The sequence below is a fragment of the Lepidochelys kempii genome, chromosome 5 (assembly GCF_965140285.1).
Source record: "Lepidochelys kempii isolate rLepKem1 chromosome 5, rLepKem1.hap1, whole genome shotgun sequence".
Lineage (NCBI taxonomy): Eukaryota > Metazoa > Chordata > Testudines > Cheloniidae > Lepidochelys > Lepidochelys kempii.
In genome coordinates this window covers 1,490,121-1,517,046 of record NC_136384.1, presented here as the reverse complement: position 1 = coordinate 1,517,046, position 26,926 = coordinate 1,490,121, and the positions used below count along the sequence as shown (strand labels likewise).

The 26,926-nt window shown below is 58.5% G+C and overlaps 1 protein-coding gene across 2 annotated transcripts in view; it reads left to right on the top strand.

Moving 5' to 3' along the window:
• Positions 1-26,926, top strand: part of LOC140911060 (receptor-type tyrosine-protein phosphatase T) — a 90,632-nt gene that overhangs the window by 46,477 nt on the left and 17,229 nt on the right. For both annotated transcript variants that reach the window (XM_073343287.2, XM_073343286.2), the window contains 16 exons: positions 435-532; positions 1,264-1,456; positions 1,909-2,020; positions 3,769-4,024; positions 6,433-6,472; positions 7,418-7,526; positions 9,712-9,776; positions 10,142-10,290; positions 11,168-11,255; positions 12,533-12,603; positions 13,330-13,366; positions 15,928-16,025; positions 16,791-16,907; positions 17,818-17,975; positions 18,054-18,189; positions 25,697-25,846. In XM_073343287.2, coding sequence (XP_073199388.1) covers positions 435-532; positions 1,264-1,456; positions 1,909-2,020; positions 3,769-4,024; positions 6,433-6,472; positions 7,418-7,526; positions 9,712-9,776; positions 10,142-10,290; positions 11,168-11,255; positions 12,533-12,603; positions 13,330-13,366; positions 15,928-16,025; positions 16,791-16,907; positions 17,818-17,975; positions 18,054-18,189; positions 25,697-25,846 — 1,877 coding nt within the window. The remainder of the gene's footprint in view (positions 1-434; positions 533-1,263; positions 1,457-1,908; positions 2,021-3,768; positions 4,025-6,432; positions 6,473-7,417; positions 7,527-9,711; positions 9,777-10,141; positions 10,291-11,167; positions 11,256-12,532; positions 12,604-13,329; positions 13,367-15,927; positions 16,026-16,790; positions 16,908-17,817; positions 17,976-18,053; positions 18,190-25,696; positions 25,847-26,926) is intronic.

Below are 26,926 nucleotides of genomic sequence, written 5' to 3'. Positions count from 1 at the left end.
GTGTGGGGGGATCCCACGGTGTGTTCGGGGCTCTGAAGGCCCAGGCGTGGGACGGTTGGAAGAAGAGCCACTAGCTGCCCTAGCCCAGCTGGTCGGCTGCCCACCTTCCCAGCAGTCCGTCCATCCAGTCCAGTCCCGGTACCACGCCCCTCACTGTGGTGTCTGAGCCCCTCGTGCAGCCAGGGCAGGGGCAGGAGCTCTGTGTGTCTGCTGCCAGGGGCTGTCAGGGAGGAGCTGTAGGACGCTGCCAGCTCCTCATGCCCAGCCAGCCAGCATTGCCCAGGAGAAGTGGCAGGGCCTGGCCCTCGCCCTCCTGCAGCAGGGACCACCCAGAACGGTGATCCCTGTGCCGGGAGCCCCCGACCCCACAGTGCTCTGCACAGGGTGCCTCATCCTTGGGCCCGGTCAGTGACCTGGGATTCCTTCGCTTTCAGCCCCAGACCAACCCAAGATTGAGCCGCTGGATCCCAGCACCAAAACCTTCAGGTGGAAACAGCTGCCGCCCTGCAAAGGGGTGATCGTCGGGTACCAGGTACCGGGGCAAGCGACTCGCTGGGATGCCTCTGGAGGGTGTCTCAGCCCGGGGCACGGTCTGAGTGGGCAGGGACAGCGAGAGAGGGAGGGAGATTCAGGGGGCATCGTCCAGGTGTCATTATCCATTTCTGCTGCCCTTCCCGCAGCGCCGAGCCCTGCCCCAGAGTGAGGGACATCTCGCCCCCACTCTCCAGCTGCTCCATGGCCCTCCCTAGGCTTTCCCCCTTTATGGCCAGTTGGGAGTTTAAAACTACCCAATCCCTCCTGTCTCCAGCATTGCATCCATCTTGCTGCGAGCCCCTGTGCTGCGGGCTCTGACCCAGATCCTGCGAATGCAACATGCAGCTCTGTGCCCCTGTGCTGCGGGCTCTCGCCCGTCCCCTGCCTGGCACAGCATGCAGCTCCGTGCCCCAGCACTTCCCCGGGGGACACTGACAAATGGGGGACCCCTGTGAGGGGGAGCGGCCCTGGGCATTCCCCCTACCTGAGCAATGCCCCTCTTGCTGCCCAGGTGGCCATGCTGGCTGCCGCAGAGGAAGAAGAAACTCCCGGTGCTGCTGGGCAGCTCTGCCGTGCTGCGGGGGGAGGGAGAGAAGGAGGGTGAAGTCCCTGCTGGCACAGGTGAAGTCCCTGCTCAGACAATTCCCTGCAGCGTGGGGCTTGTGCCCATTGTCAGGTGGGGCTGGGGGTCAGAACCGCTCCTCTCCAGAGCCGCGTTCCTTTCTCTAGCTGAACATCACGGCCAGGAGAGAGTACAACAGCAGTTTCCTCGAGGTCGAGAAGCTGCGAGTGAATCAGTCGGTCACCAAGTACCTGCTGCACCCCTGGAGACATGGGACCAACTACACGGTGACAATCCAGGGCCTGACGGCTGCCGGCCTTGGGCAGGAGTCGCGCTGGGACTTTGAAACCAACATCTCTGGTAGGGGCCTCCCTGCTCTAGGATGAGTCTGAGGGGGCCGAGGACCAGGGCACGGACCAAAAGCAACTCCCTGAGCTCTCTGGCGTGGCTCCCGGCCCCTCTCCTTTCCCACGGCGCTGTGTCCCAGGGAGAGCATAGGCCCAGCGTGCCCAGCTGAGCAGGATGCGGCGTTACAGGCTGGGCCCGCATGGTGCACCCCTCCATGCTGTGCACTCCCTTACCCCCAGGGCAGGCACAGCATGGCAGGAGCAGGGGTGTTTATGCCCAGACAGCCTGGCAGTGCTCCTGAGCCATGCCTGGCAGCACCCCCAAAATGGATCGGTGCGGACTGAGACCCGGCGTTGACTCCAGGGCAGTTCTGTGCTTCTGGCTGTCAGATGGGCCCTTCCTGTCTCCCCAGACAGCATGCGATGCTGCCCGCTGACGCTTTGCCTGTCGGTTAATCCCTGCAGAGCCGGCCATCCCCCCCAGTGTCACCACCCTGAGCGTCTACAGCATCTCCCCGTCGAGCGGGACGGCTCTGCTCCCGCTGCAGCCCCTCCCTGGGCTCCATGGACCCATCAGGTACACGCAGCTCAGGCAGGGAGTATTGCTCCTACCCGCAGGAAACCCACCCCTGGAATCAGCGAGAGGTCTTCGCAGCCAGAGGCCCCAGCCACACACAGCACGTCACCACGCCCAGGGGTGCGCTTAGATCACCCCGGCCTGGGTGCCAGCAGCGCCTGGCTGCGGCCACGTGGCTGGACGGTGTCCGGAGGTGTTGCTGGTCATTATTAGTATGTGAGTGTCATATAGCGCCCAAAGGGGTGCTGGGCACTTCGTAGAGGGAACGGGACGCCCAGGCCCCTTCCCCAAGGAGCTTTCACCTAAACCTCAGATCAGCCCCCGTACATGGGGTGACTAACAGTAGGGGGATGAGCTGGGGAGGTTTGCTCTCCACGGCTTTGTCCAGTCTGGTGTAAACACCCAGCGATGGGCTCCCCCATTCCCAGAGGGTTTCCCAACCTGGATTAGCCTGCGGCAGGAATTTTCCCTGACAATCACCCTGCGTTTCCCCTGTCACCCCTTGTCACGGCGTCCCCAGGCGATGCTCTGGAACTGCTCCCTGCGAAGCCAGGCAGGACTCTGGGGCAGTCTCCTCTCTGTGAGCAGCCTGTCTGCAGGACACACAGCTCACCCGGCTCCACCTTCCTGGGTCTGACCTCGGAACATTCAGCCTCCTCTGCCCCTCCGTGCGCTTCCCACAGCAAGTCCGCCCAGGTGGGGTCCTGGGGAAGCCAGAGGGTCCTGCCTCCCAACTCTGCAGTCAGACGGGACTCTCAGCCAGCCAGTAAAACAGAAGGTTTATTAGACGACAGGAACATGGTCTAAACCAGAGCTTGTAGGTGCAGAGAACAGGACCCCTCAGCCGGGTCCATTTTGGGGGGCAGTGAACCAGACAATCACATCTGCCTTTCACTCCATGTCCCAGCCAGCCCCCAAACTGAAACTCCCCCCAGCCCCTCCTCCTCTGGGCTTTCCCGGGCCAGGAGGTCACCTGATTCCTTTGTTCTCCAACCTTTTAGATCTCACCTTGCAGGGGGGAAGGGCCCAGGCCACCAGTGGCCAGGAAACAGGGTGTTGGCCATTGTCTGTGTCCAGACCCCTGCACACACCTGCCCTCTAGGGCTCTCCAATGATCATACACCCTTACCCCACCACCTAGATACTTAAGAACTGCATAGGGGAAATTGAGGCACCCCCACAATATTTAGAGGAAACATTAAGAACAGTCCCGCTTCGTCACATCCCTCAGCCCCCATCTGGCTAACCCCATTCCCCTGCCCGGTTCAGTTCCCCCATCACCCCTCAGCCCCTATCTAGCTAACCCCTCCCTGCCCCTTTCAGTTTCTTCCCTCCCCCTCAGCCCACATCTGGCTAACCCCATTCCCCTGCCCCGTTCAGTTCCCCCATTCCCCCCTCAGCCCCCATCTGGCTAACCCCTCCTCTGCCCCGTTCAGTTCCCCCATTCCCCCTCAGCCTCCACCTGGCTAACCCCTCCCCGCCCCTTTCAGTTCCCCCTCAGCCCCCACCTGGCTAACCCCTCCCCGCCCTGTTCAGTTCCCCCATTCCCCCTCAGCCCCCACCTGGCTAACCCCTCCCCACCCCGTTCAGTTCCCCCATTCCCCCCTCAGACTCCACCTGGCTAACCCCTCCCCGCCCCGTTCAGTTCCCCCATTCCCCCCTCAGCCCCCGCCTGGCTAACCCCTCCCCGCCCTGTTCAGTTCCCCCATTCCCCCTCAGCCCCCACCTGGCTAACCCCTCCCTTGCAGGGAGTATCAGATCATTGTGTCTGCGATGCAGAATGGCAGCGAAGCGGACGCCTGCTGCTCACCAGATCTGCAGCCCTTCAACTCCAGCCTGGAGCGCGACATGTACCTGGCTGCCGTGCTCCCCGCGCACAACCTCACAGGCCCGACTGACTTTGTGCTGGGCGACGGGGCCCGTCACCATGGGTACTACAATGCTCCCCTCCGCCCCCACAGGAACTACACGGCTGTCGTCCGCGTCGTCAGCCGCTGGCACCAGGTAGCTCTCGATTCCCCTGGCACGCTGACCACTCCTCTGGGGTTCCCAGGCCAGGGGCTGCCCATGCTGCAGCGGGCAGGCTGGGAGGTGGCAGCTGAGGGCTGGGGTATCAGAGACGGGGAGGACCTGGCTGGCCACCCCATGCCCGTCTCCAAGCAGTGCAGCGGGATGGCCCCTGTGGGTGGGATACTGCTCCCGCCCCTTCGCACCGTGGAGGCTGGGAACGGCCTGTTGGGCCACATCTAGTCCGTCCTTCGCCCACCCCACAAGCTCCATTGGTCCCTTTTGTTAGGATTTGTCCAGCCCAAAGCCAACACTCCTGAGATGGGGCTTCCAACATTTGCCCTTGGGAGCCCATCCACAGGCCGAGACATTGCAGGGAGTGTTATCTAATGGTTAGAGGAAGAGGCTGGCACCCAGGACTCCTGGGTTCTATTTCAGGCCATGCTGATGGTTTGCTGTGTGACCTGGGCAAAACTGAAGTAATAGAATTTATTTTCTCTAATTTGAACTAATCTTTAGGATTTTAGGGCATCAACCCCTGTAATATCCAGGTGCAAAGTCACTGAGCCCAGCTCTGCCTCGGTTTCCCCATCTGTAAAGTCAGGACAGTATCTTATAGGGAGATAATAAGGGCTGTCGATTAATTGCAGTTAACTCACCCAATTAACTCAAAAAATGAATCATGTTTAAAAAAATTAGTCACGATTAATCACCGTTTTAATCGCACTGTTAAACAATAGAATACTAATTGAAATGTATTAAATAGTTTTGGATGTTTTTCTACATTTTCAAATATATTGATTTCAATTACAACGCAGAATACAAAGTGTACACTGCTCACTTTATATTATTATTTTTATTACAAATATTTGCACTGTAAAAATGATAAACAAAAGAAATTGTATTTTTCAGTTCACCTCCTACAAGCACTGTAGTGCCATCTCTTTATCATGAAAACAACTTACAAATGTAGATATTTTTTGTTACATAACTGCACTCAAAAACTAAACAATGCAAAACTTTAGAGCCTACAAGTCCACTCAGTCCTACTTCTTGTTCAGCCAATCGCTCAGACAAACAAGTTTGTTTACATTTACGGGAAATAATGCTGCCTGCTTCTTATTTACAGTGTCACCTGAAAGTGACAACAGGCGTTCGCATGGCACTTTTGTAGCCAGCATTGTAAGATACTTACATGCCAGATCTGCTAAACATTCGTGTGCCCCTTCATGCTTTGGCCACCATTCCAGAGGACATGCTTCCCTGCTGATGATGCTCGTTTAAAAAAAATGCGTTAATTAAATTTGTGACTGACTTCCTTGCAGGAGAATTGTATGTTCCCTGCTCTGTTTTATTTGCATTCTGCCATATATTTCATGTTGTAGCAGCCTGGGATGGTGACCCAGCACATGTTGTTCATTTTAAGAACACTTTCACTGCAGACTTGACAAAACGCAAAGATGGTACAGATGTGAGATTTCTAAAGACAGCTACAGCACTCGACCCAAGGTTTAAGAATCTGAAGTGCCTTCCAAAATCTGAGAGGGACGAGGTGTGGAGCATGCTTTCAGAAGTCTTAAAAGAGCAACACTCTGGTGCAGAAACTACAGAACCCAAACCACCACAAAAGAAAATCAACCTTCTGCTGGTGGCATCTGACTCAGATGATGAAAATGAACATACGTCAGTCCGCACTGCTTTGGATCGTTATCAAGCAGAACCCATCATCAGCATGGAAGCATGTCCCTGGAATGGTGGTTGAAGCATGAAGAGACATATGAATCTGGCATATGAATCTGGCAATTAGTGCATCTGGCATGTAAATGTTTGCAACGCCAGCTGTAACAGTGCCATGTGAATGTCTGTTCTCACTTTCAGATGACATTGTAAACAAGAAGCAGGCAACATTATCTCCTGCAAATGTAAACAAACTTGTTTGTCTGACCGATTGGCTGAACAAGAAACAGGACTGACTGGACTTGTAGGCTCTAAAGTTTTATATTGTTTTATTTTTGAATGCAGTTATTTTTTGTACCTAATTCTACATTTGTAAATTCAACTTTCATGACTACAGTATTTGTATGAGGTGAATTGAAAAATACTATTTCTTTCGTTTTTTTATGTGCAAATATTTGTAATAAAAATAAATCTAAAATGAGCAGTGAACACTTTGTATTCTGTGTTGTAATTGAAATCAATGTATTTGAAAATGTAGAAAACATCCAAAAATATTTAAATAAATGGTATTCTGTTGTTGTTTAACAGCGCGATTAACGGCTTGACAGCCCTAGAAATGATGTTTGTGAAGCACGCAGCGATCCGTGCCTGGAGCCCTTATCTCAGGGATCACAAGGCATTGATAGAAATGGCTAGTTTGGACTCATCCCTCTCTGTCTCTTCCATAGATGGAGAAATCCAGCTGTGTGCACTATGACTTCTCCGTCGGTAAGCAGCCCGTTGTGGCTTGGCTTTGACCCAGTGCCAGGGAGAAATCCCCTCCACACCCTTCCTTTTATTAGGAACTCTTGTTTACAGCTCAGTAGAACTAGCTTGGACCCCGACAAACGGGCTGTGCCATGCTGGGGGCAGACGGCTCACCCCCGAACCTGAAAGACGAGATCAGCGCCCCAGGGGTGGGTAGAGCCAGCCCCACCGTGACACTTAGCCTGGGCACCCAGCAGTGTGGAAATCACCTGGAACCTGAGGGCCACTCAGCTGGGCACAAGGGGGCCGACTGCAGCCACCCTCACCTTGAGCAGGGAGCTTCTGCCCGCAGCGACCAGTTGTTCCAGCATGCTGTGCTCAGGCTTGATCTGAGGGTCATACCACAGAGACCACCCGTCCCAGCACTGGCTTCAGCCTGGCTGTGTGGTCCAAGGTGAAGCATTGCATGCTGGGTCACATGGCGCTGGGCGGTCCAGGGGACAGGGCACTGCACCAGCTCGCAGATTGAGCTGGGTTTAGGCCCAGATCTGCCGTGGACCATCTGTGTGACCTCGGGCAAATGACTTCACTTCTCTCCCCCTCCCCCTCGTCGTCCTTGTCTATTCCAGCGCAAGCGCTTCGGGGCAGGGGCTGCCTCCCTGCATGTGTCTGCAGCCCCCAGTGCAGCGGGGCCCGGAGCCTGGCTGGGCCCTCTGGGCACCACCATCAAATGACCCACACCCAGTCGCAAGGGGCTGGGAGTGGCCATATGGGTCACACGTGGGGTCCCTGCCCTAGCAGGTGCCAGTGCTGTCCTGGGCACCTGGCTACGCTCTGTGCCTGGCTGATGTCCCATGGCAGCTGTGCACTGTGCGTGCCGTGGTTCTGCCAGGGACCCGCAAGATGCAGGCTGGCTCAGCCAGGAGTCTGCCACATGCCCACTGGTTCTGATTCTGTTGCTTGCAGGAGAGGCCCAGGCTCCCCAGCGCGGGGGCCTGGCGGTGGCCGTGGCGGTGCCCATGGTCCTGGTGCTGCTGGCCGCAGGGGCCCTGCTGCTGTGGTTCCTGCTCTCCAGGTCAGTGTGACTGAGTGGGTCCCAGGGGTCACATCCTGCACCCCTCCTGCTCGACAGCTGGGAACCCGGCTCCTCAAGCTGTAGGGCTGGTAGTGCCAGGCGGCGAATCCCATGGGGTGTGACGGACAGTGCCTGGGGTAGCTTGTCCCTGAGTCCAGGGGTGTCACGGAGTCCCCGGGCGATGCTCTGGAACTGCTCCCCATGAAGCCAGCCAGGACTCTGGGGAAGTCTCCTCTCTGGCAGCAGCCTGTCTGCAGGACACACAGCTCACACAGCTTCCCCCTTCCTGGGTCTGACCTCGGAGCATTCAGCCTCCTCTGCCCCTCCGTGCGCTTCCCACAGCGAGTCCGCTCAGGCGGGGTCCTGGGGAAGCCAGAGGGTCCTGCCCCCAACTCCGCAATCAGACGTGACTCTCAGCCAGCCAGTACAACAGAAGGTTTATTAGACAACAGGAACATGGTCTAACACAGAGCTTGTAGGTGCAGAGAACAGGACCCCTCAGCTGGGTCCATTTTGGGGGCAGGGAGCCAGACAACCACGTCTGTCCTTCACTCCATGTCCCAGCCAGCCCCAAACTGAAACTCCCTCCAGCCCCTCCTCCTCTGGGCTTTGTCCCTTTCCCGGGCCAGGAGGTCACCTGATTCCTTTGTTCTCCAACTCTTTAGCTCTCACCTTGCAGGGGGGAAGGGCCCAGGCCATCAGTTGCCAGGAAACAGGGTGTCGGCCATTCTCTGTGTCCAGACCCCTGCACACACCTGCCCTCTAGGGCTCTGCAATGATCATACACCCTTACCCCACCCCCTAGATACTTAGGAGCTGCCTAAGGGAAACTGAGGCACCCCCCACACTATTCAGAGGATACATTAAGAACAGTCCCACTTCGTCACACCTCGACCCTCTTGCTCACCAGAAAGCAGCTAAGGGGCATCGGGGTCAGTACATTTCTTTTCACCTGGTCCATGGCTGAGCCAGACACGCCTCCTAGTTGGCACCCGGGTCATTGGCCTGGTAACATGCCCTCCGAACTGGCCTTGATGTGCCTGAGGACAGAGCACCCGGCACTGCTGGCTGGGCAGTGGGACAGAGCCTCTGGTATTGAATAAACTCCAGATGCAATCCAGCCACAGATGGAAGTGACTGAGTCACCGGTGTTCCCTGGCCCTTCAGTGACCTCTCCATGGTGTGGGAAACCTAGTGGGGGTGGCAGCCCACTTCCTAGTGCCAGAGTTTAATTTGTAATGAAAGCAGTGCCAGGGCTCAACTGATGGGGCAAACACAGAGGTGCCGGGGCTCTGAACTGCCAGGCCCAGAGATGCCGGGGCTCAGTCCTGCCAGGCGCAGATAGAGTGACCAGATGTCCCAATTTTATAGGGACAGTCCTGATATTTGGGCCTTTTTTTAATATGGGCTCCTATTACCCCCACCTCCTGTCCCGATTTTTCACACTTGCTATCTGGTCACCCTAGGCCCAGAGGTATGGAGGCCCAGCCCTGCCAGGCCCAGAGGTGTCGGGGCTCTGAACTGCCAGGTGCAGAGGTGCCGGGGCCCAGCCCTCCCAGGCCCAGAGGTGCCAGGGCTCAGCCGTGGCACAAATGAAGCCCTGCCTAATGCACAGACAGCGACATCCCAAACCACATTGGCAGGGACTGTGGGGGACGCATGTCTTGCGGAGCTGGGCATGAACAAGGCTGCCAGTTCGGCTGCAGGGCTGTGAGCTGGCTGCTTTCAGCAGCACCAGAGCGACTGTAATTCACAAAGTACAGCCCCTCCCTGGGCACGGCTCCCCTGCGGTTCCAGACTGCCTGCCCTGCCCACTGGAACGGCCCCTGCCTGGGCAGCAGAGCCAGAGCCACCTGAAGGCCCAAGCAACTCCGGGGAGTGTGGCCTAGCCCCGTATGCTGCATAGCGGGGTCTTGGGGGTGAGGCTTGGGCACCTGCACATCCCAGCGTGCCATGGGCCAGGCTCTCTGGAGCAAGGCAGAGCACTGCATCCTGGGGGCTGAGGTGGACTGGCCAGGCTGATTGATGCCGATGACAGCAGGGGCGGTTACATGGGCTGCCTTTGGCCTGCAGGCCCCAGGAGAAGCCATAGCCAGCTGGGGGGCATTCCCAGGGCGTCGGGGGACATGCTCTCCCCTCTCAGGCTCTCCACTGCTCATCCGGGTCTCATCTTGCTAATCTGCAGGAAGAAGCGGGACGAGCCAAAGGACAAGAGCAACGGGGCAATCCCCCTGAAGAGGAACCGAGGAGGTGTGGGCAGAGCGAGGCCAACCCTGGCCCTGTCTGGATGTGCTGGCAGATCAGTACACAGGCTGAGGGCTCCTAATGCCCTCCCTGGGATGGGGATCTGGCCGGCGGGGAGGGTGATGCCCTTACAGGGGTTGGGTGCCCTGGCTGGCAGGGGATGGGGATGCCCTCCCTGGGACCAGGGCCTGCCCTGACCGGCGGGGGGAGGGACACTCTCACAGGGATGGGGGGCCCTGGCCAGAAGGGGATGCTGACACCCTCCCAGGAATGGGGGGCCCTGGCCAGCAGAGTTGGTGACGCCAGCCCAGTTCAAATGGCAGAGCTCCCAGGCCTCAGGGACAGGCTAACTCCTGGTTTCCGGATCCCAGCAGGTGCAAGCAGGCTGCGCACACAGATCCCGGTGGCTGAACTGCTAGAGTCTCTGAAGCGGTTTAAGAGAGCAGAAATGGAGGAGGAGGGGGCAGAGGACGACGCAAATCCTGAACGGCCCCCAGTGGGGCGCGATGCGGAGTACCAGGTCAGTGCCAGAACTCACTGCACATTTCAGTCTCACTACGCTGCAGTGAGGCTGTAGGGCACAGCTACATGGGGAAATAGCTCCCCTTTGGGACACTCTGATTCCAGAATGGCCCTATGGGGCACTGTTCCAGAGTGGCCACATTGTTAGACCCACAGCAGGGGCCTCCCTACAGGATGGGGGAGCAGGCAGATACCGGACACAGTGCTGGTATATAATACTTTATGTACTTTTTATTGTTTATAAAATAAACCTTACTTACTTTACATTTATATCCCAAGCATACTACCCCAGAGTTCGTAGTTAGAAGTTCCGATGGTTAGTTGAGGGTTTTTTAATTACAAGGTGCAGGAAGTTCACAAATACTGCACCTTATTTAAACCGGGCGTTGGATTAATAAATGACTTTAAATTGCCAATGTGTGAAGCCTTCATTTATAATTTACTTTGTGATGTCATTAGTTTTTGTTTTTAACACGTAATACACGTACTTACGTTAAGCATACTTCATTTACACTAGGCCTTAATAGCCTATAACCTATTACATGGATATATGGAGATAGACATATATACACATCCCAGCAACATGGGGTGCCATTCCAGAATGGCCTCAAGGAGCGCAGTTCCAGAATGGCCTCAGGGGGCGCCGTTCCAGACTAGCTGGAGCTATCAGCTATAGTGCTCGACCCCACCTTATTCTGGAATGACTCCCCGTGTAGACAAGCCGCTATCAGCCATGCTGGCTGAGCTGTGCAGGCCGCTTTGGTCACGCTCTGGCCCCAGCGCCCAGGCAGGTGTGGTGCCCTCAAGCTGGATCCTGTGCTGATAGGGCTGGCAACTGGGTGTGCCTAACCTAAGTCCCTTCTCTTCCCCTGCAGAAACTGGTCTCAGGTTTGCTGCACCCAGGCCATGCCGGCAAGGAGCCCTGGAACCAGGCCAAGAACCGCTACAAGAGTGTCATCCCATGTGAGTGGAGCCTCTTCTCGCATCTTTGCTGAGCACTCTGTAAACGCTTCGTTTTACAAAGGAGAAGCTGCAGCCAGGCCACCTGGGCTGGGATCCCAGCGGAGCTTAGAAGCCAAGCAATGCTGGGCCTGGGTGCTGCTGCAGATGGGAGACTGCCAACGAAACCTAGGTGCAGCAGGGAGTGGGGCGGGTGACTCAGTGGGGTGCTCTCCCTTAGGAGTGAGTGCTGACTGCAATGCCCCGGCATGGTGCTAGGGGGCGCTGTGCAGCAGGGACCGGGGTGGGTGACTAAGTGCTCTCCCTTAGGAGTGAGTGCTGACTGCAATGCCCCGGCATGGTGCTAGGGGGCGCTGTCCAGCAGGAACTGGGGTGGGTGACTCAGTGGGGTGCTCTCCCTTAGGAGTGAGTGCTGACTGCAATGCCCCAGCATGGTGCTAGGGGGCGCTGTGCAGCAGGAACCGGGGTGGGTGACTCAGTGGGGTGCTCTCCCTTAGGAGTGAGTGCTGACTGCAATGCCCCGGCATGGTGCTAGGGGGCGCTGTGCAGCAGGAACCAGGGTGGGTGACTCAGTGGGGTGCTCTCCCTTAGGAGTGAGTGCTGACTGCAATGCCCCGGCATGGTGCTAGGGGGCGCTGTGCAGCAGGGACCGGGGTGGGTGACTCAGTAGGACTCGTCCCCTCCAAGTCCATGCTGACCCCCAAGTGGCACTGAGGGCCCTGTGTTGCTGGAGGTGCCATCATTTGGCTGCTACGTAAAATGGAGCCCCTCACCTCTCGTGGTCGTTCTAGATCTCATGGCTCATTTCTCCAGAGTCGGGGGGTCAACCTGCCGTCCTGATCAAATGTCAACTCAGATAATTCTGTTCTGCCTCCCGACATTCCCCCGCTGGCGCCTTTCCTTGCACGTATGAGTCTCTCTTCATTCTTCCCCGGAGTAGATTTGCAATGTAGCTAAGCAGCTGCCACCTCTCCTGCCAGAGGTGGCTGCTCTGTGTGGTGGGGCAGGGCTGCTGTCCCCACTGTGCAGGTGGGGAATTGAGGCACAGAGAGGCTATGGGACTTGCCCAAGATCGCACAGGGAGTCAAAGCAGGGCTGTCCTTCCTCACCTGAGAACTCCAGGGTCACGGCGAAGCTGGGCACGGCGCTGCCAGGGGCCCTGGCTCGAGGCTGTGGGTCTGGCCATGTCTGTCAGTCTGGAGGAAGCATGGGCAGGAGCATGGTCACAGCCCCTCGACTGGGCTTCTCTGATCAGTGATCGGCCCCCCTTTGTCTTTCAGATGATCACTGCCGCGTGGTGCTGCAGTCCGCCAACGTGGGCGCTGACTACATCAATGCCAGCTACGTCGATGTAGGTACCCGGGCAGCGACGGGCACGCTGCTGCTGCTCAGTGCGGGGAAAGGGGGCAGGGGAAGCTCCGGGGAACACGGGCAGCCCCCCCCTCCTGGCACCACAGGAACACACACACCCCCCTGCTCAAAGCAACAGCCACCCTCCCTCAGCCCTGCCCCAGGTCACATAGGTCCTGGGCAGAGGCTGCATACACGAGGCCCTCCAGAGTGCACCGGGGCTGGGCAGCGTCTCTCACAGAGGGTGACCGAGTAGCAAGGGTGAAAAATGGGGATTTTTTTTTCCAGGGGATATGTGTGTGTGGGGGGGGCATGTATAGCTGCATATGTAAGACAAAGCCCCTGCTATTGCGACGGCCGGTCACCCTACTCGCATACTCTGGTGACACCAGGCCCAGGTGGTTTCCTCTGGGGATGCCAGATACGGCAGGAGCTGGATAGTCTCACACCTGCGCTCTGCCTGAGCACCTGCGTCCGAGGGGCCCCGGAGCAGAGATCTCCTTGTCAAAGAGAAGCGCATGTGGGCCCAGAGAGCCCTGCGTAGCTCCCAGCGGGCGGAGGACTTGGCTACCATGTGGGGGGTGGGGGCTGTGGGAACTGGCCCTGCCCTGTGACCCAGGCACATGGCCCAGCTCAGGGCTGGCCTGGGTATTTCATCTCATACTTCTGATTTGTTAAGTGTTGAGATCATGTGACTAACGCTGTTGCTGTCTCCCCTCCCTCTCAGAGCTACCGGAGCCCCCACTTCTTCATTGCTGCTCAAGGTGAGTGCTCCTGGCTGGGGACAATGGGGGGATGCTCTGGGGGGCGGGTAGCTTTGTCCAGCGTGTAGCCCTGTCCAGGGCCAGGGCAGTCAGTCCCAACTCTGGGGCATGCCCAGTCCAGCCATTCCCAAGACGTGTGGAGCTGACAGATGGACTGCAAGCCAGCCTAGCCCAGGGTCCATCCAGCCTGGGCTCCTACCTCTTGCAGTGGACAATGCTGAGTGGCCAGCTCTGGAGTGGCCAGCTGCTGGAGAAGTCTCTTCCTAACCTGCATCCACTGGGGTTGGCTCCTGCCCAAGGCAGCTGGTGTTAGACCCTGCTATTTCATTATCCCCTCTGAGGCAATGCTGGCGGTTCTCACCCTCCGCGCCGCGCCGAGCCCTGGTGACTGCTGTTAAGTGCTGCACTCAGTGACACCTTGTAGCAGTGAGTTCCACATGATCATTACGTGCTGTGCACAAAAAGGGTTTTCTTTGATCACTTCCAGGGGCCATGGCCCTGCTCCTGGTTCTGAGACAGGGCGAATGGGGGCCTCTGTCTGAGCCCCTCTGTCCCAGTCATTCTCTGCTCAGTGGGGCGACCGGGCATCAGCAGCTACAGCACCGCAGCTGGAAGGCTCCGGAGGAGTTTGGAGGAGAGGGAGGGTGATGCACTAAGCAACAGAGACTGAACCGCTCCTTCCCTGACCGTGCAGTCAGAGCCCTGATCCCTTCTAACAGCAGACAGGCACACAGACAGGTGCAGACAGAAACACAGACAGGCGCAGACAGACACAGACAGGCAGTCACAGAGTCCCCGGGCGATGCTCTGGAACTGCTCCCTACAAAGCCAGGCAGGACTCTGGGGCAGTTGCCTTTCTGTGAGCAGCCTGTCTGCAGGACACACAGCTCACACAGCTTCCACCTTCCTGGGTCTGACCTCGGAGCATTCAGCCTCCTCTGCCCCTCCGTGCGCTTCCCACAGCGAGTCCGCTCAGGTGGGGTCCTGGGGAAGCCAGAGGGTCCTGCCCCCCAACTCCGCAGTCAGACGTGACTCTCAGCCAGCCAGTAAAACAGAAGGTTTATTAGACGACAGGAACATGGTCTAAAACAGAGCTTGTAGGTGCAGAGAACAGGACCCCTCAGCCGGGTCCATTTTGCGGGGGTCAGTGAGCCAGACAACCCCATCTGCCCTTCACTCCATGTCCCAGCCAGACCCAAAACTGAAACTCCCTCCAGCCCCTCCTCCCCTGGGCTTTGTCCGTTTCCCGGGCCAGGAGGTCACCTGATTCCTTTGTTCTCCAACCCTTTAGCTCTCACCTTGCAGGGGGGGAAGGGCCCAGGCCATCAGTTGCCAGGAAACAGGGTGTCGGCCATTCTCTGTGTCCAGACCCCTGCACATACCACCTAGATACTTAAGAACTGCGTAGGGGAAACTGAGGCACCCCCACAATATTCAGAGGAAACATTAAGAACAGTCCCGCTTTGTCACATCCCTCTAGGGCTCTGCAACCATCATACACCCTTATCCCACCACCTAGATACTTAAAAACTGCCTAGGGGAAACTGAGGCACCCCCACACTATTCAGAGGAAACATTAAGAACAGTCCCACTTCGTCACACAGGCATAGACAGGCACACAGAGAGACACAGACAAGCGCAGGCAGGCACAGTCAGGCGCACAGACAAGCGCAGACAGGGACACAGACAGACAGAGGCAGGCGCAGACAGGTGCAGACAGGCACGCAGACAGACACAGACACAGACAGGCACGCAGACAGGCGCAGACAGACACAGACCTGCGCGCAGACAGGCGTGCAGACAGGCACAGACAGGTGCAGGCAGGCACAGACAGGCGCAGACCTGCGCGCAGACAGGCGTGCAGACAGGCGCAGACAGGCACAGACAGGCGCAGACCTGTGCGCAGACAGGCGTGCAGACAGGCGCAGACAGGCACAGACAGGCGCGCAGACAGCTGCCATGTGCCCAGGGGCTCACGGCGCTAGTCACTGAAAGTGCTGGGAGCTTCCCCCTCCAGATGCCACCCCCTGCAGCCCCCAGCCCCCTGGCTCTGTGCAGCGCCCGGGTCCTGGTCTCCAGGCTCCCATGCAGATAGGAGATGCCCCAGCGTGAGCCCCCGCGCCCACGGAATCCGCCTGGTACTGAGCTCAGAGCCAAATCACGTGCTACTGCAGAGAACGTACTTACCCCTTTGGTCACTGGACTGTGGGAAACAGCTGAGAGCAGCACCTGCCTTGACACCCCCCCCCGGCTCATCCTCACCCCCGCCCTACCCCCTTGTGCCCAGCGGCTGGGCAGCCCCCACACTGGGCCCTGGCATCTCTGACCTCAGCCACTGTGCTCTCTGGGCTGCCCGGCTGCTGTGCATTGCTCTGAGCTGGAGTCCTCGGGGACAGGCTCATGGGCTGCGTAACTGGGCTTCCTGGTCCATTAGCATGCCAGCTGCCCGGGTCCCGGCGGTGCACTCACTCAGTCCCTCCCTGACCCCTAGGACGGGCATGGCGCCCCCGCCCTGGCTCAGGAGCATGGGGATACTGACGTGGTATGTTCCTCTCCCCCAGGCCCGCTGCCTGGCACCGTGGGGGATTTCTGGCAGATGATCTGGCAGGAGAAGGTCTCGGTCATTGTGATGTTAACGGGCCTGGTGGAGCAAAACAAGGTAGAGAACCCAGCTTTCTTTGGGGCCCAGGTCCTCAGACACCCCAGCCCCTCCCAGCCGGGGTCCACGCTCCGCTGGGGCCTCAGCCAGCCAGGTCTCGCCCAGCCCAGCCAGGCTGTTGGGGACCCCGGCTGCTGCTTTCCCTTCTGCATAGCTGTCCCCACGCGGCAGGGGAAGGCCAGCCCAGGGTGAGATGCACTCTGGGAGGGGTCCCTGTCCTGGGGCACCAAGGGGGAGCTTAGCAGAGACACGAGAGGGGGAGGCTAAGGGAACGGTGCACTGAGAGGAACCCCGGTCCTGGGTGGAGAGATGGAGATGGGGGTGGAGAAAGAGAGAGTGCCTCCGGCAGCTGCGGGGAGAGGGGAAGAAATTGCAGACCAACTTCCCAGCACATCTGCCTGCCAGTCAGGGGCCAGCGATCCTTGGGCCTGGCATGGGGTGATCCCTGCGCCCGTGGATGGGAAGGGGATGGGGCCATTCCCCTCCCGACTCTCAGCATGGCTGGGGAGCTATTAGGAGGCTGGCCGGCATGCCGGGAGGAGTACAGTGGGATTGCAGGTGTGGGCAGTGTAGGGAGCACCTGTGACACCATGGTGATGCCAGACATTTCCCCTGGCTGGTGTCCTGGGCATGCCCAGGCCAGGGCAGGCCAGGGTTGTTCCCTGCCAGGGGCTCCCATCCCCACTCACCAGCACAGACCTTGCGCAGGGTGGGGGGCACACAGTGGGGGTTTGTCAGTGCTCAGGAGTCGTCCGCTGTTAACAGACCAAGTGTGAGCAGTACTGGCCGGAGGGCGAGCAGGTCTGCGGGGACTTCACTGTGACTCTCAGCAACACCTGGACAACCACGAGCCTGGTCACACGCACCTTCCGCCTGCAGAGGGTAAGGCGGCGGGCAAGGGGCAGAGCCTCCTTGGGCTTTACCGACAGCCTGGCAGTCCTGCCCCTCCAGGGTCCCAGGGACTCCGCAGAGCTGGGGGTGGACGGCAATGTGTCGGGGGGGGGGGGGCATGGGGGAAGGTTCCAGGGGCCGGGAGCGCCCTCTGCAGGCCCATGATACACTCACAAGCAAAAAGAAAAGGAGGACTTGTGGCACCTTAGAGACTAACCCATTTATTTGAGCATGAGCTTTCGTGAGCTACAGCTCACTTCATCGGATGCACAAGCAAACCTAACCCAGAGCAGCTGTTGCAGCATGTATAAACTCAGTGCTGGAGAGCAGGCATTTCCAGGGGTGTGGGCATTTCCCGGGGCCCAGCAGCTGGCTGGGAGGAGCTGCTGACCCGTCACTCACCTGGGGACCTGGCCCATCCTGGATGCGGGGCATGCCCTGTGTTGCTGTTGTGCCCGGGAGATGCAGGCAGGCCCCTGGAGAATAACACCCTGTGCGTTAGCCCGTCCAGCAGCCAGCTCCAGCTGTTGCCCTGTCTCTGGCCTGCGCAGATGGGAGAGCTGCTTGTGGGCAAATCCCAAAGGCGAGCGCACCGGCCCCTGCAGTATGGCTGGGCCCTGGTGGCTCTAGATCCAAACAGCCTGTGGAGCGTAGCCTGGCTGGGCCCTGAAACTAGCCTGCACCCGCCAGCCAGCCCCACTCCATCGCCCCAGCCCTCCTGGTGCAGGGACTCCCCTGCAGCTCCCTGTTCCCAGGGCTCCGGGGCTCCCAGCAGCCTGGCCTCGGGGGCTGCTGGTGCTGGAGGGAGTTCTGAGTGCTGGGAGCCCCTGCTCAGTTCCCCGCCCCCGCTGCCCTTTCGACAACCCTCCGTCCTCCCCTCTCCCGTCTGCCCTCTCCTCAGGCAGGTTCTCCGCTCCCGAGAAACGTGCAGCACTTTCACTACCTGTTGTGGCCAGACCACGGGGTCCCCAGCAACCCGGCCCGGCTTCTGCAGCTGGTGGAGATGGTGAACGAGAGGCTGTCGGAGGCGCCTGCCGGCCCCGTGCTTGTGCACTGCAGGTACTGGGCAGAGAGGGCTGGGGGTGGGGCACAGGCCCAGGGCCCGGCGAGCGCCTCACTCCCTTCCCCTGTCCCCAGCGCAGGGATCGGCCGCACAGGCACCTTCATCGCCCTGGACGTCCTCCTGAAGATGGCGCGGGCCGAGGGCAGCGTGGATGTTTTCCGCTGCGTGCAGCGGCTGCGGGAGCAGCGGGTCAGCATGGTGCAAACAAAGGTGAGGAGCTCAGTCGAGTTCCCTGTGCCGCCGAGCCGGGGTTTGCTGCCTGCCCCGCCCGTAGTGCCCAATTCAAAGGGCAGGTACTTTCAGGGTTCCACCCCCTTACTGCTGAGCTCAGCTCCTGGGTCTGGGCTCAGGCCGGTTGTCACGGAGTCCCCAGGCGATGCTCTGGAACTGCTCCTCTTGAAGCCAGTCAGGACTCTGGGGAAATCTCCTCTCTGTGAGCAGCCTGTCTGCAGGACACACAGCTCACCCGGCTTCCACCTTCCTGGGTCTGACCTTGGAGCATTCAACATCCTCTGCCCCTCCCTGCGCTTCCCCCAGCGAGTCCACCCAGGTGGGGTCCTGGGGAAGCCAGAGGGTCCTGCCCCCCAACTTCGCAGTCAGACGGGACTCTCAACCAGCCAGTAAAACAGAGGTTTATTAAATGACAGGAACATGGTCTAAAACAGAGCTTGCAGGTGCAGAAAACAGGACCCCTCAGCTGGGTCCATTTTGGGGGGCAGTGAGGCAGACAACCACGTCTGCACTTCACTCCATGTCCCAGCCAGCCCCCAACTGAAACTCTCTCCAGCCCCTCCTACTCTGGGCTTTGTCCCTTTCCTGGGCCTGGAGGTCACCTGATTCCTTTGTTCTCCAACCCTTTAGCTCTCACCTTGCAGGGGAGAAGGGCCCAGGCCATCAGTTGCCAGGAAACAGAGTGTTGGCCATTCTCTGTGTCCAGACCCCTGCACACACCTGCCCTCTAGGGCTCTGCAAGGATCATACACCCTTACCCCACCACCTAGATACTTAAGAACTGCCTAGGGGAAACTGAGGCACCAGCACACTATTCAGAGGAAACATTAAGAACAGTCCCACTTTGTCACATCTCTCCCCCCTTTGAGATCGAACTGAGCAGAGTCACATTAGCTGGTGGCCTGGGGAAGTTCGAAGCCACCAACGTTCCCATGGATGCCCCATCATCTCTCCCATTCCTTGGTAGGAGTTACACCAGGCCCTTCCAGTTTCACGCCCTCCCTTAGGTCAGGGATGATCGATAGCACTCGCAGGCCGCATGTGGGAAGGTTTATGCGGCCCGTGCCCTTTGGCCACCCCAAAACCCAGGGGGTCAAACTGGGATTGGGTCTTCTCCCCAACAAGCTGGCCAAACACAGCCACTTGGTTATAGGACTGTTTAACTTTCTTAACAGCTTTCACTTCATCTGAGACCTTCTCAAAGCTCTCCACACTGGATCCTTCAACAGGAAAGTCAGTGGATCCATTCACAACAGAAAATTTCTGGCCGTTAGGAACTGAAACTTTCTTGATTAAATCACTTTCACACTCTTCAGTTGCAGTAAACTGCTTGCAAAGACTCCATGAGAATTCCTTTCCGGAGGGCTTTTCTGTGCAACAATTCATCCCTCACAGAAATTCTGCTCTTACCCTCTTTACCTAGGGCTTGCTCTAGAGGAACACTTTCCTGAGCAACAACAGACTCTTTCTGGGTCTCCCTTACATCCAGAATTACCTCTGGCCCATCCGGCGGATTCCTACACAATCCCCTTTCAGGCAAACTTACAGACTTCCTAGATAAAAGGTCAGAAGCATTCTCCTTCCCTTTGCCACACACAAGTTCAGGAATCTTTTCCTTCTTGCTATAGGTTTCCACACCCTCAGTAGGTAAGACAATCACATCACCTTCATGCTCTCCTTGTGCCCTGGCTAGGATCTCACCCTGATTAGACAGAGTTGCGACACCCTTTCCCAGCCACACACGAGCAACAGGCAAAATACAAGCACCAGAATTGTCTGGTCTCTGGGATTTCACATAGACACTAACTGGATGTGACCTAGTTACAGGGCCATTCTCCCGAGCAGATACAAACTTAGGACCCTTCCCTTCCTGGGCTTTAGCTGAATCCAGAACCAGCTCTGAGACAACTGCACTCTCCTCAACCATCAAAGGCTGAAAGGCCCCTTCTGTCTGCTCCACAGACAAAGAAGAGCTGGACACACTTTCTCCTTTCCCAGACACACAGCTTGGGACCTCTCTCTCTTTGTCCCAGCACACAAGGCTGGTCACAGACAACTGCTTGGAGACCAGGGTAGCTCCCTCCATAGGCAAGTCAATACCCCTGACAGACACAGGCACGTTTCCTTCACTGTCCCAATTCTCCACCCAGCTAACAGGTAAGATCCAGGGACACTCATCTCCCACTCTCCTCGCCTTCCCACCCTGCTGACTAGACAAAGCCACAGCTCACGAGGCTGCCTAGGCTCATCCAAACTTTCCTTACTAAGCACCTTGCCACTCCCAACAGATCCCCTGCCCTGCCTGTGTCTCCCCCCACTCAGCTGGGGTCTCAGCTCCCATTGTGCTCAGCGCTGCCCTTGCTGTCCCAGTGGGGCAGGCAGCGAGCTCGATGCTTTCCTCACTGCATCAGAGCCAGCCTGAGCCCCTTCTCCAGTGTGCAAGGGGGCAGGGAGCATCTCTCTTTCCCACCCAGCCCCAGGGGTCTGGTTACAGGCAGGCCAGTAGCCTGAGCTTAGCCGCTCCTCCCCCATGCCAGCCAGGTCATCTGCATTTTCACTGACCATTTCCCTCTCCACCGATTGGTTCCCTGGATTCAAATTCAAACCCTTGGCAGTTACAGGAGCAGGGCCTGGATCCTGTCCCAAAGAGACACAGTCACCCCGCAACAGGGTCTCGCAGCCGATATCCCGGAGAACCCAAACGACCAGCCAGCCCGACCCCTCCTGGGTCTGCACAGGGATCTGGGCCATAGGCAAGGCGAGGGGCTTCGTCCCTGGGACCCTCACCCAGCTCACACAGGCCCTCAGCCTCTGAGGCTGCACCACCCAGGGCCTGACACCAGTTCTCTCTGTCCCAGGATCTCGCCACCCCAGGAATGTCTCCCCATTGACCATCCCCTTCCGCTCCCACTGGGGGTCCGAGGGGCCTGGCCCCAGGAAACTCCACACAGACATAGAGGGTGGGGTCAGGAGTGGGAGCCTGTCCACCTCCCCACGCATCTAGCTGACTGGAGTCTGTGGCCTTGGGACCCAGCAAGGGAGCTAGACACCGGGGCTTTTCCGTAGGGTCCCCCTGGTTCAAATCGCCAGCCTGCTCAAAGGCAGTGAGGTGGGCATCCACATCCCCCCCTCCTTAACCAGGGGCAGCAATTTAGTCTCAAGGTTCCCTGCGGAACTGGCCCCCCGGGGTCTATCCCCACTCACCCCGGGGAGGTCCCCTAGGCCTCTCCGCTCCCCACTGCCAGTTCATGCTGCTGCTGCTTCTGCAGCTCTTTCTCGGGCTCTCGCTGTCTCCCACGGTCCTCTGGCTCTCTCGGACTCAGCTCCAATCCCGTCCGTCTCCAATCCCCGAATGGGGAACCCAATCATGAAGACCCCCGTCTGGTTGGGGATAGGAGTCTTGGGGATGCCTGGCTCCCACTCCAGCTGCTCCCAGATCCTGCTATAGCCCTATTTGGGGTCAGGAATCTGTTCCTTAGAGCGGTCATCCTCCTCCAGCTGCACGATGAACTGTGCCTTGGTGAACTTTCCAATGCTCAACCCTCTCTTTTTGCACAGGGTTACAATGTCCTTCTTAAGGAGACGGTGACAGGCCGTCACTCCACTCTTCCCAAGTTGTTGTGGACTCACAGGCCTGTGTGCGTTCAGCTCCCCACGGTTTCCAGGGAGAACCCCTAGAGTGCCAGCCCTTCTTGAGGTCACCACTTCTTTGCCAGGGTCGAGCTGCAGACTCCTCCGCCCCTGGGACCGCTCGCTGCAATCCCCCGGGGGACCCTGTTACTGCAAAAATCATTCTCTCTGGTCACACACTCCCAGGGTTTAACCAGCCCCTGAAACCGTCTCTCTCTGAATCTTCAGCACGCCTGGTCCCCGTCAATCCCGTTTCGTTTTACTGCTCGCCAGTCACTTACTGCAGAAAGCGCCATCCGCGGGGTGCAGTAGATCCCACCGCTACCACCAGTTGTCACAGAGTCCCTGGGCTATGCTCTGGAACTGCTCCCCATGAAGCCAGTCAGGACTCTGGGGAAGTCTCCACTCTGGGAGCAGACTGTCTTCAGGACACAAAGCTCACACGGCTTCCACCTTCCTGGGTCTGACCTCGGAGCATTCAGCCTCCTCTGCCCCTCCGTGCACTTCCCACAGCGAGTCCGCCCAGGCGGGGTCCTGGGGAAGCCAGACGGTCCTGCCCCCGAACTTCGCAGTCAGATGTGACTCTCAGCCAGCCAGTAAAACAGAGGTTTATTAAACGACAGGAACATGGTCTAAAACAGAGCTTGTAGGTGCAGAGAACAGGACAGGTGCAGCTGGGTCCATTTTGGGTGGCAGGGAGCCAAACAACCACGTCTGCCCTTCACTCCATGTCCCAGCCAGCCCCAAACTGAAAACTCCCTCCAGCCCCTCCTCTGGGCTTTGTCCCTTTCCCAGACCAGGAGGTCATCTGATTCCTTTGTTCTCCAACCCTTTAGCTCTCACCTTGGGAGGGGGGAAGGGCCCAGGCCATCAGTTGCCAGGAAACAGGGTGTTGGCCATTCTCTGTGTCCAGACCCCTGCACACACCTGCCCTCTAGGGCTCTGCAACGATCATACACCCTTACCCCATCCCCTAGATACTTAAGAACTGCCTAGGAGAAACTGAGGCACCCCCACACTATTCAGAGGAACCATTAAGAACAGTCCCACTTTGTCACACTCCCCCCACAAGGGACCCTCTGCATGGATTGCACAGCTACAGACTAGGGACCGAATGGCTAGGCAGCAGTTGTGCGGAAAAGGACCTAGGGGTGACAGTGGACGAGAAGCTGGATATGAGTCAGCAGTGTGCCCTTGTTGCCAAGAAGGCCAATGGCATTTTGGGATGTATAAGTAGGGGCATAGCGAGCAGATCGAGGGACGTGATCGTCCCCCTCTATTCGACATAGGTGAGGCCTCATCTGGAGTACTGTGTCTAGTTTTGGGCCCCACACTACAAGAAGGATGTGGATAAATTGGAGAGAGTCCAGTGAAGGGCAACAAAAATGATTAGGGGTCTGGAACACATGACTTATGAGGAGAGGCTGAGGGAACTGGGATTGTTTAGTCTGCAGACGAGAAGAATGAGGGGGGATTTGATAGCTGCTTTCAACTACCTGAGAGGTGGTTCCAGAGAGGAGGGTTCTAGACTATTCTCAGTGGTAGCAGATGACAGAACAAGGAGTAATGGTCTCAAGTTGCAGTGCGGGAGGTTTAGGTTGGATATTAGGAAAAACTTTTTCACTAGGAGGGTGGTGAAACACTGGAATGCGTTACCTAGGGAGGTGGTGGAATCTCCTTCCTTAGAAGTTTTTAAGGTCAGGCTTGACAAAGCTCTGGCTGGGATGATTTAATTGGGGATTGGTCGTGTTTTGAGCAGGGGGTTGGACTAGATGACCTCCTGAGGTCCCTTCCAACCCTGATATTCTATGATTCTATGATATGGCCCTGCAAAGCCAGCCCGACCACGCGGCATGTGGCCCAGCTGCAGGGAGCCAGCACTGAGGCTGCCTAGAGACTAGATTTTGGGACCCTGTCTCTGAGGAGAGTTCTGGGTCACGGAGGTGCTGGCGGAACCCCCAAGCTGGGATCTGAGAGCATCCTGGGCAGGTACCCAGCTCCCACAGGTTCTCCTGGGATGGGAATCCTCACACATGTGCCTGCAGGGAACTGATCACCTGGCTGGGGTTACGGGGGCCTGCACCCAGGGCAGGATCCAGGGGGATTGTCTCCTTCTGTCATGGCATTAGAGGGAGTCAGGGCCCTGCACCGCCACTTTTGGCGATTCACCGTGACTCTCAGCCAGCCAGTAGAACAGAAGGTTTATTGGAGACGACAGGAACACAGTTCAAACCAGAGCTTGCAGGCATAAACAGGATCCCTTAGTCAGGCCCTTCTGGGGGACAGGAGATTAGACCCCAGCCTTGGGGCTCCCTCCTCTTCCCCAGCCAACTCCCCCAAAACTGGAAACCCCTCCAGCCATCTCCCCCAGCCTCCCCACAGCTCCTCCTCCAGCCTTTGTCCAGTTTCCCAGGCAGAAGGTGTCACCTCGCCCCAACCCCCACTCCTGGCTCAGGTTACAGACTCATGTTTCTTCCCTCAAGGGAAGTCTCCCATTCCCAATGAAACTCCCCTGACACATCCCCAGGTCAAATCTGCCCCACTCCCTGCTCCCCACACCTTCCTCTGGAGCATGAGGATGAGCATGTCCCACGGCTCTGCTGGTACGGCTCCCTGGAGGGGGCACGGCTGCAGGTGGGACTGTCCCCCAGATGGTGTCGCTCTGCCGGAGGGGCTGCAGGGTGAGCAGGGTGTGACGAAGTGGGCCTGTTCTTAATGTTTCCTCCGAATATTGTGGGGGTGCCTCAGTTTCCCCTATGCAGTTCTTAAGTATCTAGGTGGTGGGGTAAGGGTGTATGATCATTGCAGAGCCCTAGAGGGCAGGTGTGTGCAGGGGTCTGGACACAGAGAATGGCCAACACCCTGTTTCCTGGCAACTGATGGCCTGGGCCCTTCCCCCCCTGCAAGGTGAAAGCTGAAGGGTTGGAGAACAAAGGAATCAGGTGACCACCTGGCCCAGGAAAGGAACAAAGCCCAGAGGAGGAGGGGCTGGAGAGAGTTTCAGTTTGGGGCTGGCTGGGACATGGAGTGAAGTGCAGACGTGGTTGTCTGGCTCACTGCCCCCCAAAATGGACCCAGCTGAGGGGTCCCGTTCTCTGCACCTGCAAGCTCTGTTTTAGACCATGTTCCTGTCGTCTAATAAACCTTCTGTTTTACTGGCTGGCTGAGAGTCACGTCTGACTGCGGAGTTGGGGTGCAGGACCCTCTGGCTTCCCCAGGAGCCCCACCTGAGTGGACTCGCTGGGGGGAAGCGCACGGAGGGGCAGAGGAGGCTGAATGCTCCGAGGTCAGACCCAGGAAGGGGGAAGCCGGGTGAGCTGTGTGTCCTGCAGACAGGCTGCTCACAGAAAGGCGACTACCCCAGAGTCCTGACTGGCTTCATGGGGAGCAGTTCCAGAGCATCACCCAGGGACTCCGTGACACAGGGCGCCCTGGCTGCATGTGGCCTGGGTGGTGAGAATGTGGCAGTAACCCATCCCTCTAACTGCTTTGTCTGGGGCACCCATCACTGTAGGGTCTGTCTGGCATCTGGGGCAGCACTGGCAGGCTCAGGGGGGCTGCGCTCAGGCCACTGGTACCAAAGGGAGGATTTCCACCATGTGGGGCCAAAGGATGGGCTGGGGGTGGGGACAGAAAATGGGGACTCTCCCCCTTCAAGAGAAATGTGCCAAGAGTCTGTTCTGTTGGCGCGAGCGTGCCTGGTGTAGGGGTGAGTCTCCAGCCTGCCCTCAGGGTGCAATTGATGGCACATGGTATCTGGGCTCCCCGCAGCACCAGGCATCACCTTCTGGCCCCATGCGCCGGCCCCCTGCGGTGGGCTGGGCTCTGGGGCCGACGCCTGCGTTCTCCTCCCCAGGAGCAGTACACTTTCCTCTACGAGGTGCTGCTGGAGGGGCTGCTGTGCGGGAACACCGGGGTCCTGGTGGAGAGCGTCCCTAGCCACGTCAGCCTACTGCGCCAGCCCGACGCCCAGACGCAGAGCAACGGGTTCTCGCGGGAGTTCAAGGTACCTGTGGGAGGAACCACGGGGCTGGCCCAGGGTCTAGGACTCTGCCTTCTCCCCTGCTCCAGGAAAGCAGGGGGCTGGGAGCCAGGGCTCCTGGGTCCTGCGCCGCCCTGAACTTGCTTTGTGACATTGTACAAGTCACCCCCCATTTGTGCCTTAGTGCTCCGTGTTGTCCGGAAGCAGCGTTTCCTGGGCCGTGGGACGTGTCGGTTTCTCCGTGTCGTTTGGGAGCAGCGTTTCCCGGGCCGTGGGACGTGTCGGTTGCTCCGTGTCGTCCGGGAGCAGCGTTTCCTGGGCCGTGGGACGTGTCGGTTGCTCCGTGTCGTCCAGAAGCAGCATTTCCTGGGCTGTGGGACGTGTCGGTTGTGCCGTGTCGTTTGGGAGCAGCATTTCCCGGGCCGTGGGACGTGTCAGTTGCTCCGTGTCATCCGGGAACACCGTTTCCCGGGCCGTGGGACGTGTCGGTTGCTCCGTGTTGTCCGGGAGCAGCGTTTCCCTGGCCGTGGGACGTGTCGGTTGCTCCGTGTCATCTGGAAGCAGCGTTTCCCAGACCGTGGGACGTGTCGGTTGCTCCGTGTCGTCCGGCAGCAGCGTTTCCCGGGCCGTGGGACGTGTCGGTTGCTCCGTGTCGTCCGGGAGCAGCGTTTCCCGGGCTGTGGGACGTGTCGGTAGCTCCGTGTCGTCCGGGAGCAGCGTTTCCCAGGCTGTGGGACGTATCGGTTGCTCCGTGTTGTTTGGGAGCAGCGTTTCCCGGGCCGTGGGACGTGTCGGTTGCTCCGTGTCGTCCGGCAGCAGCGTTTCCCGGGCCGTGGGACGTGTCGGTTGCTCTGTGTCGTCCGCAAGCAGCGTTTCCCGGGCCGTGGGACGTGTCGGTTGCGCCGTGTCGTTTGGGAGCAGCATTTCCCGGGCCGTGGGACGTGTCGGTTGCTCCGTGTCGTCCGGGAGCAGCGTTTCCCGGGCCGTGGTACGTGTCGGTTGCTCCGTGTTGTCCGGGAGCAGCGTTTCCCGGGCCATGGGACGTGTCGGTTGCTCCGTGTCGTCCGGGAGCAGCGTTTCCCGGGCCGTGGTACGTGTCGGTTG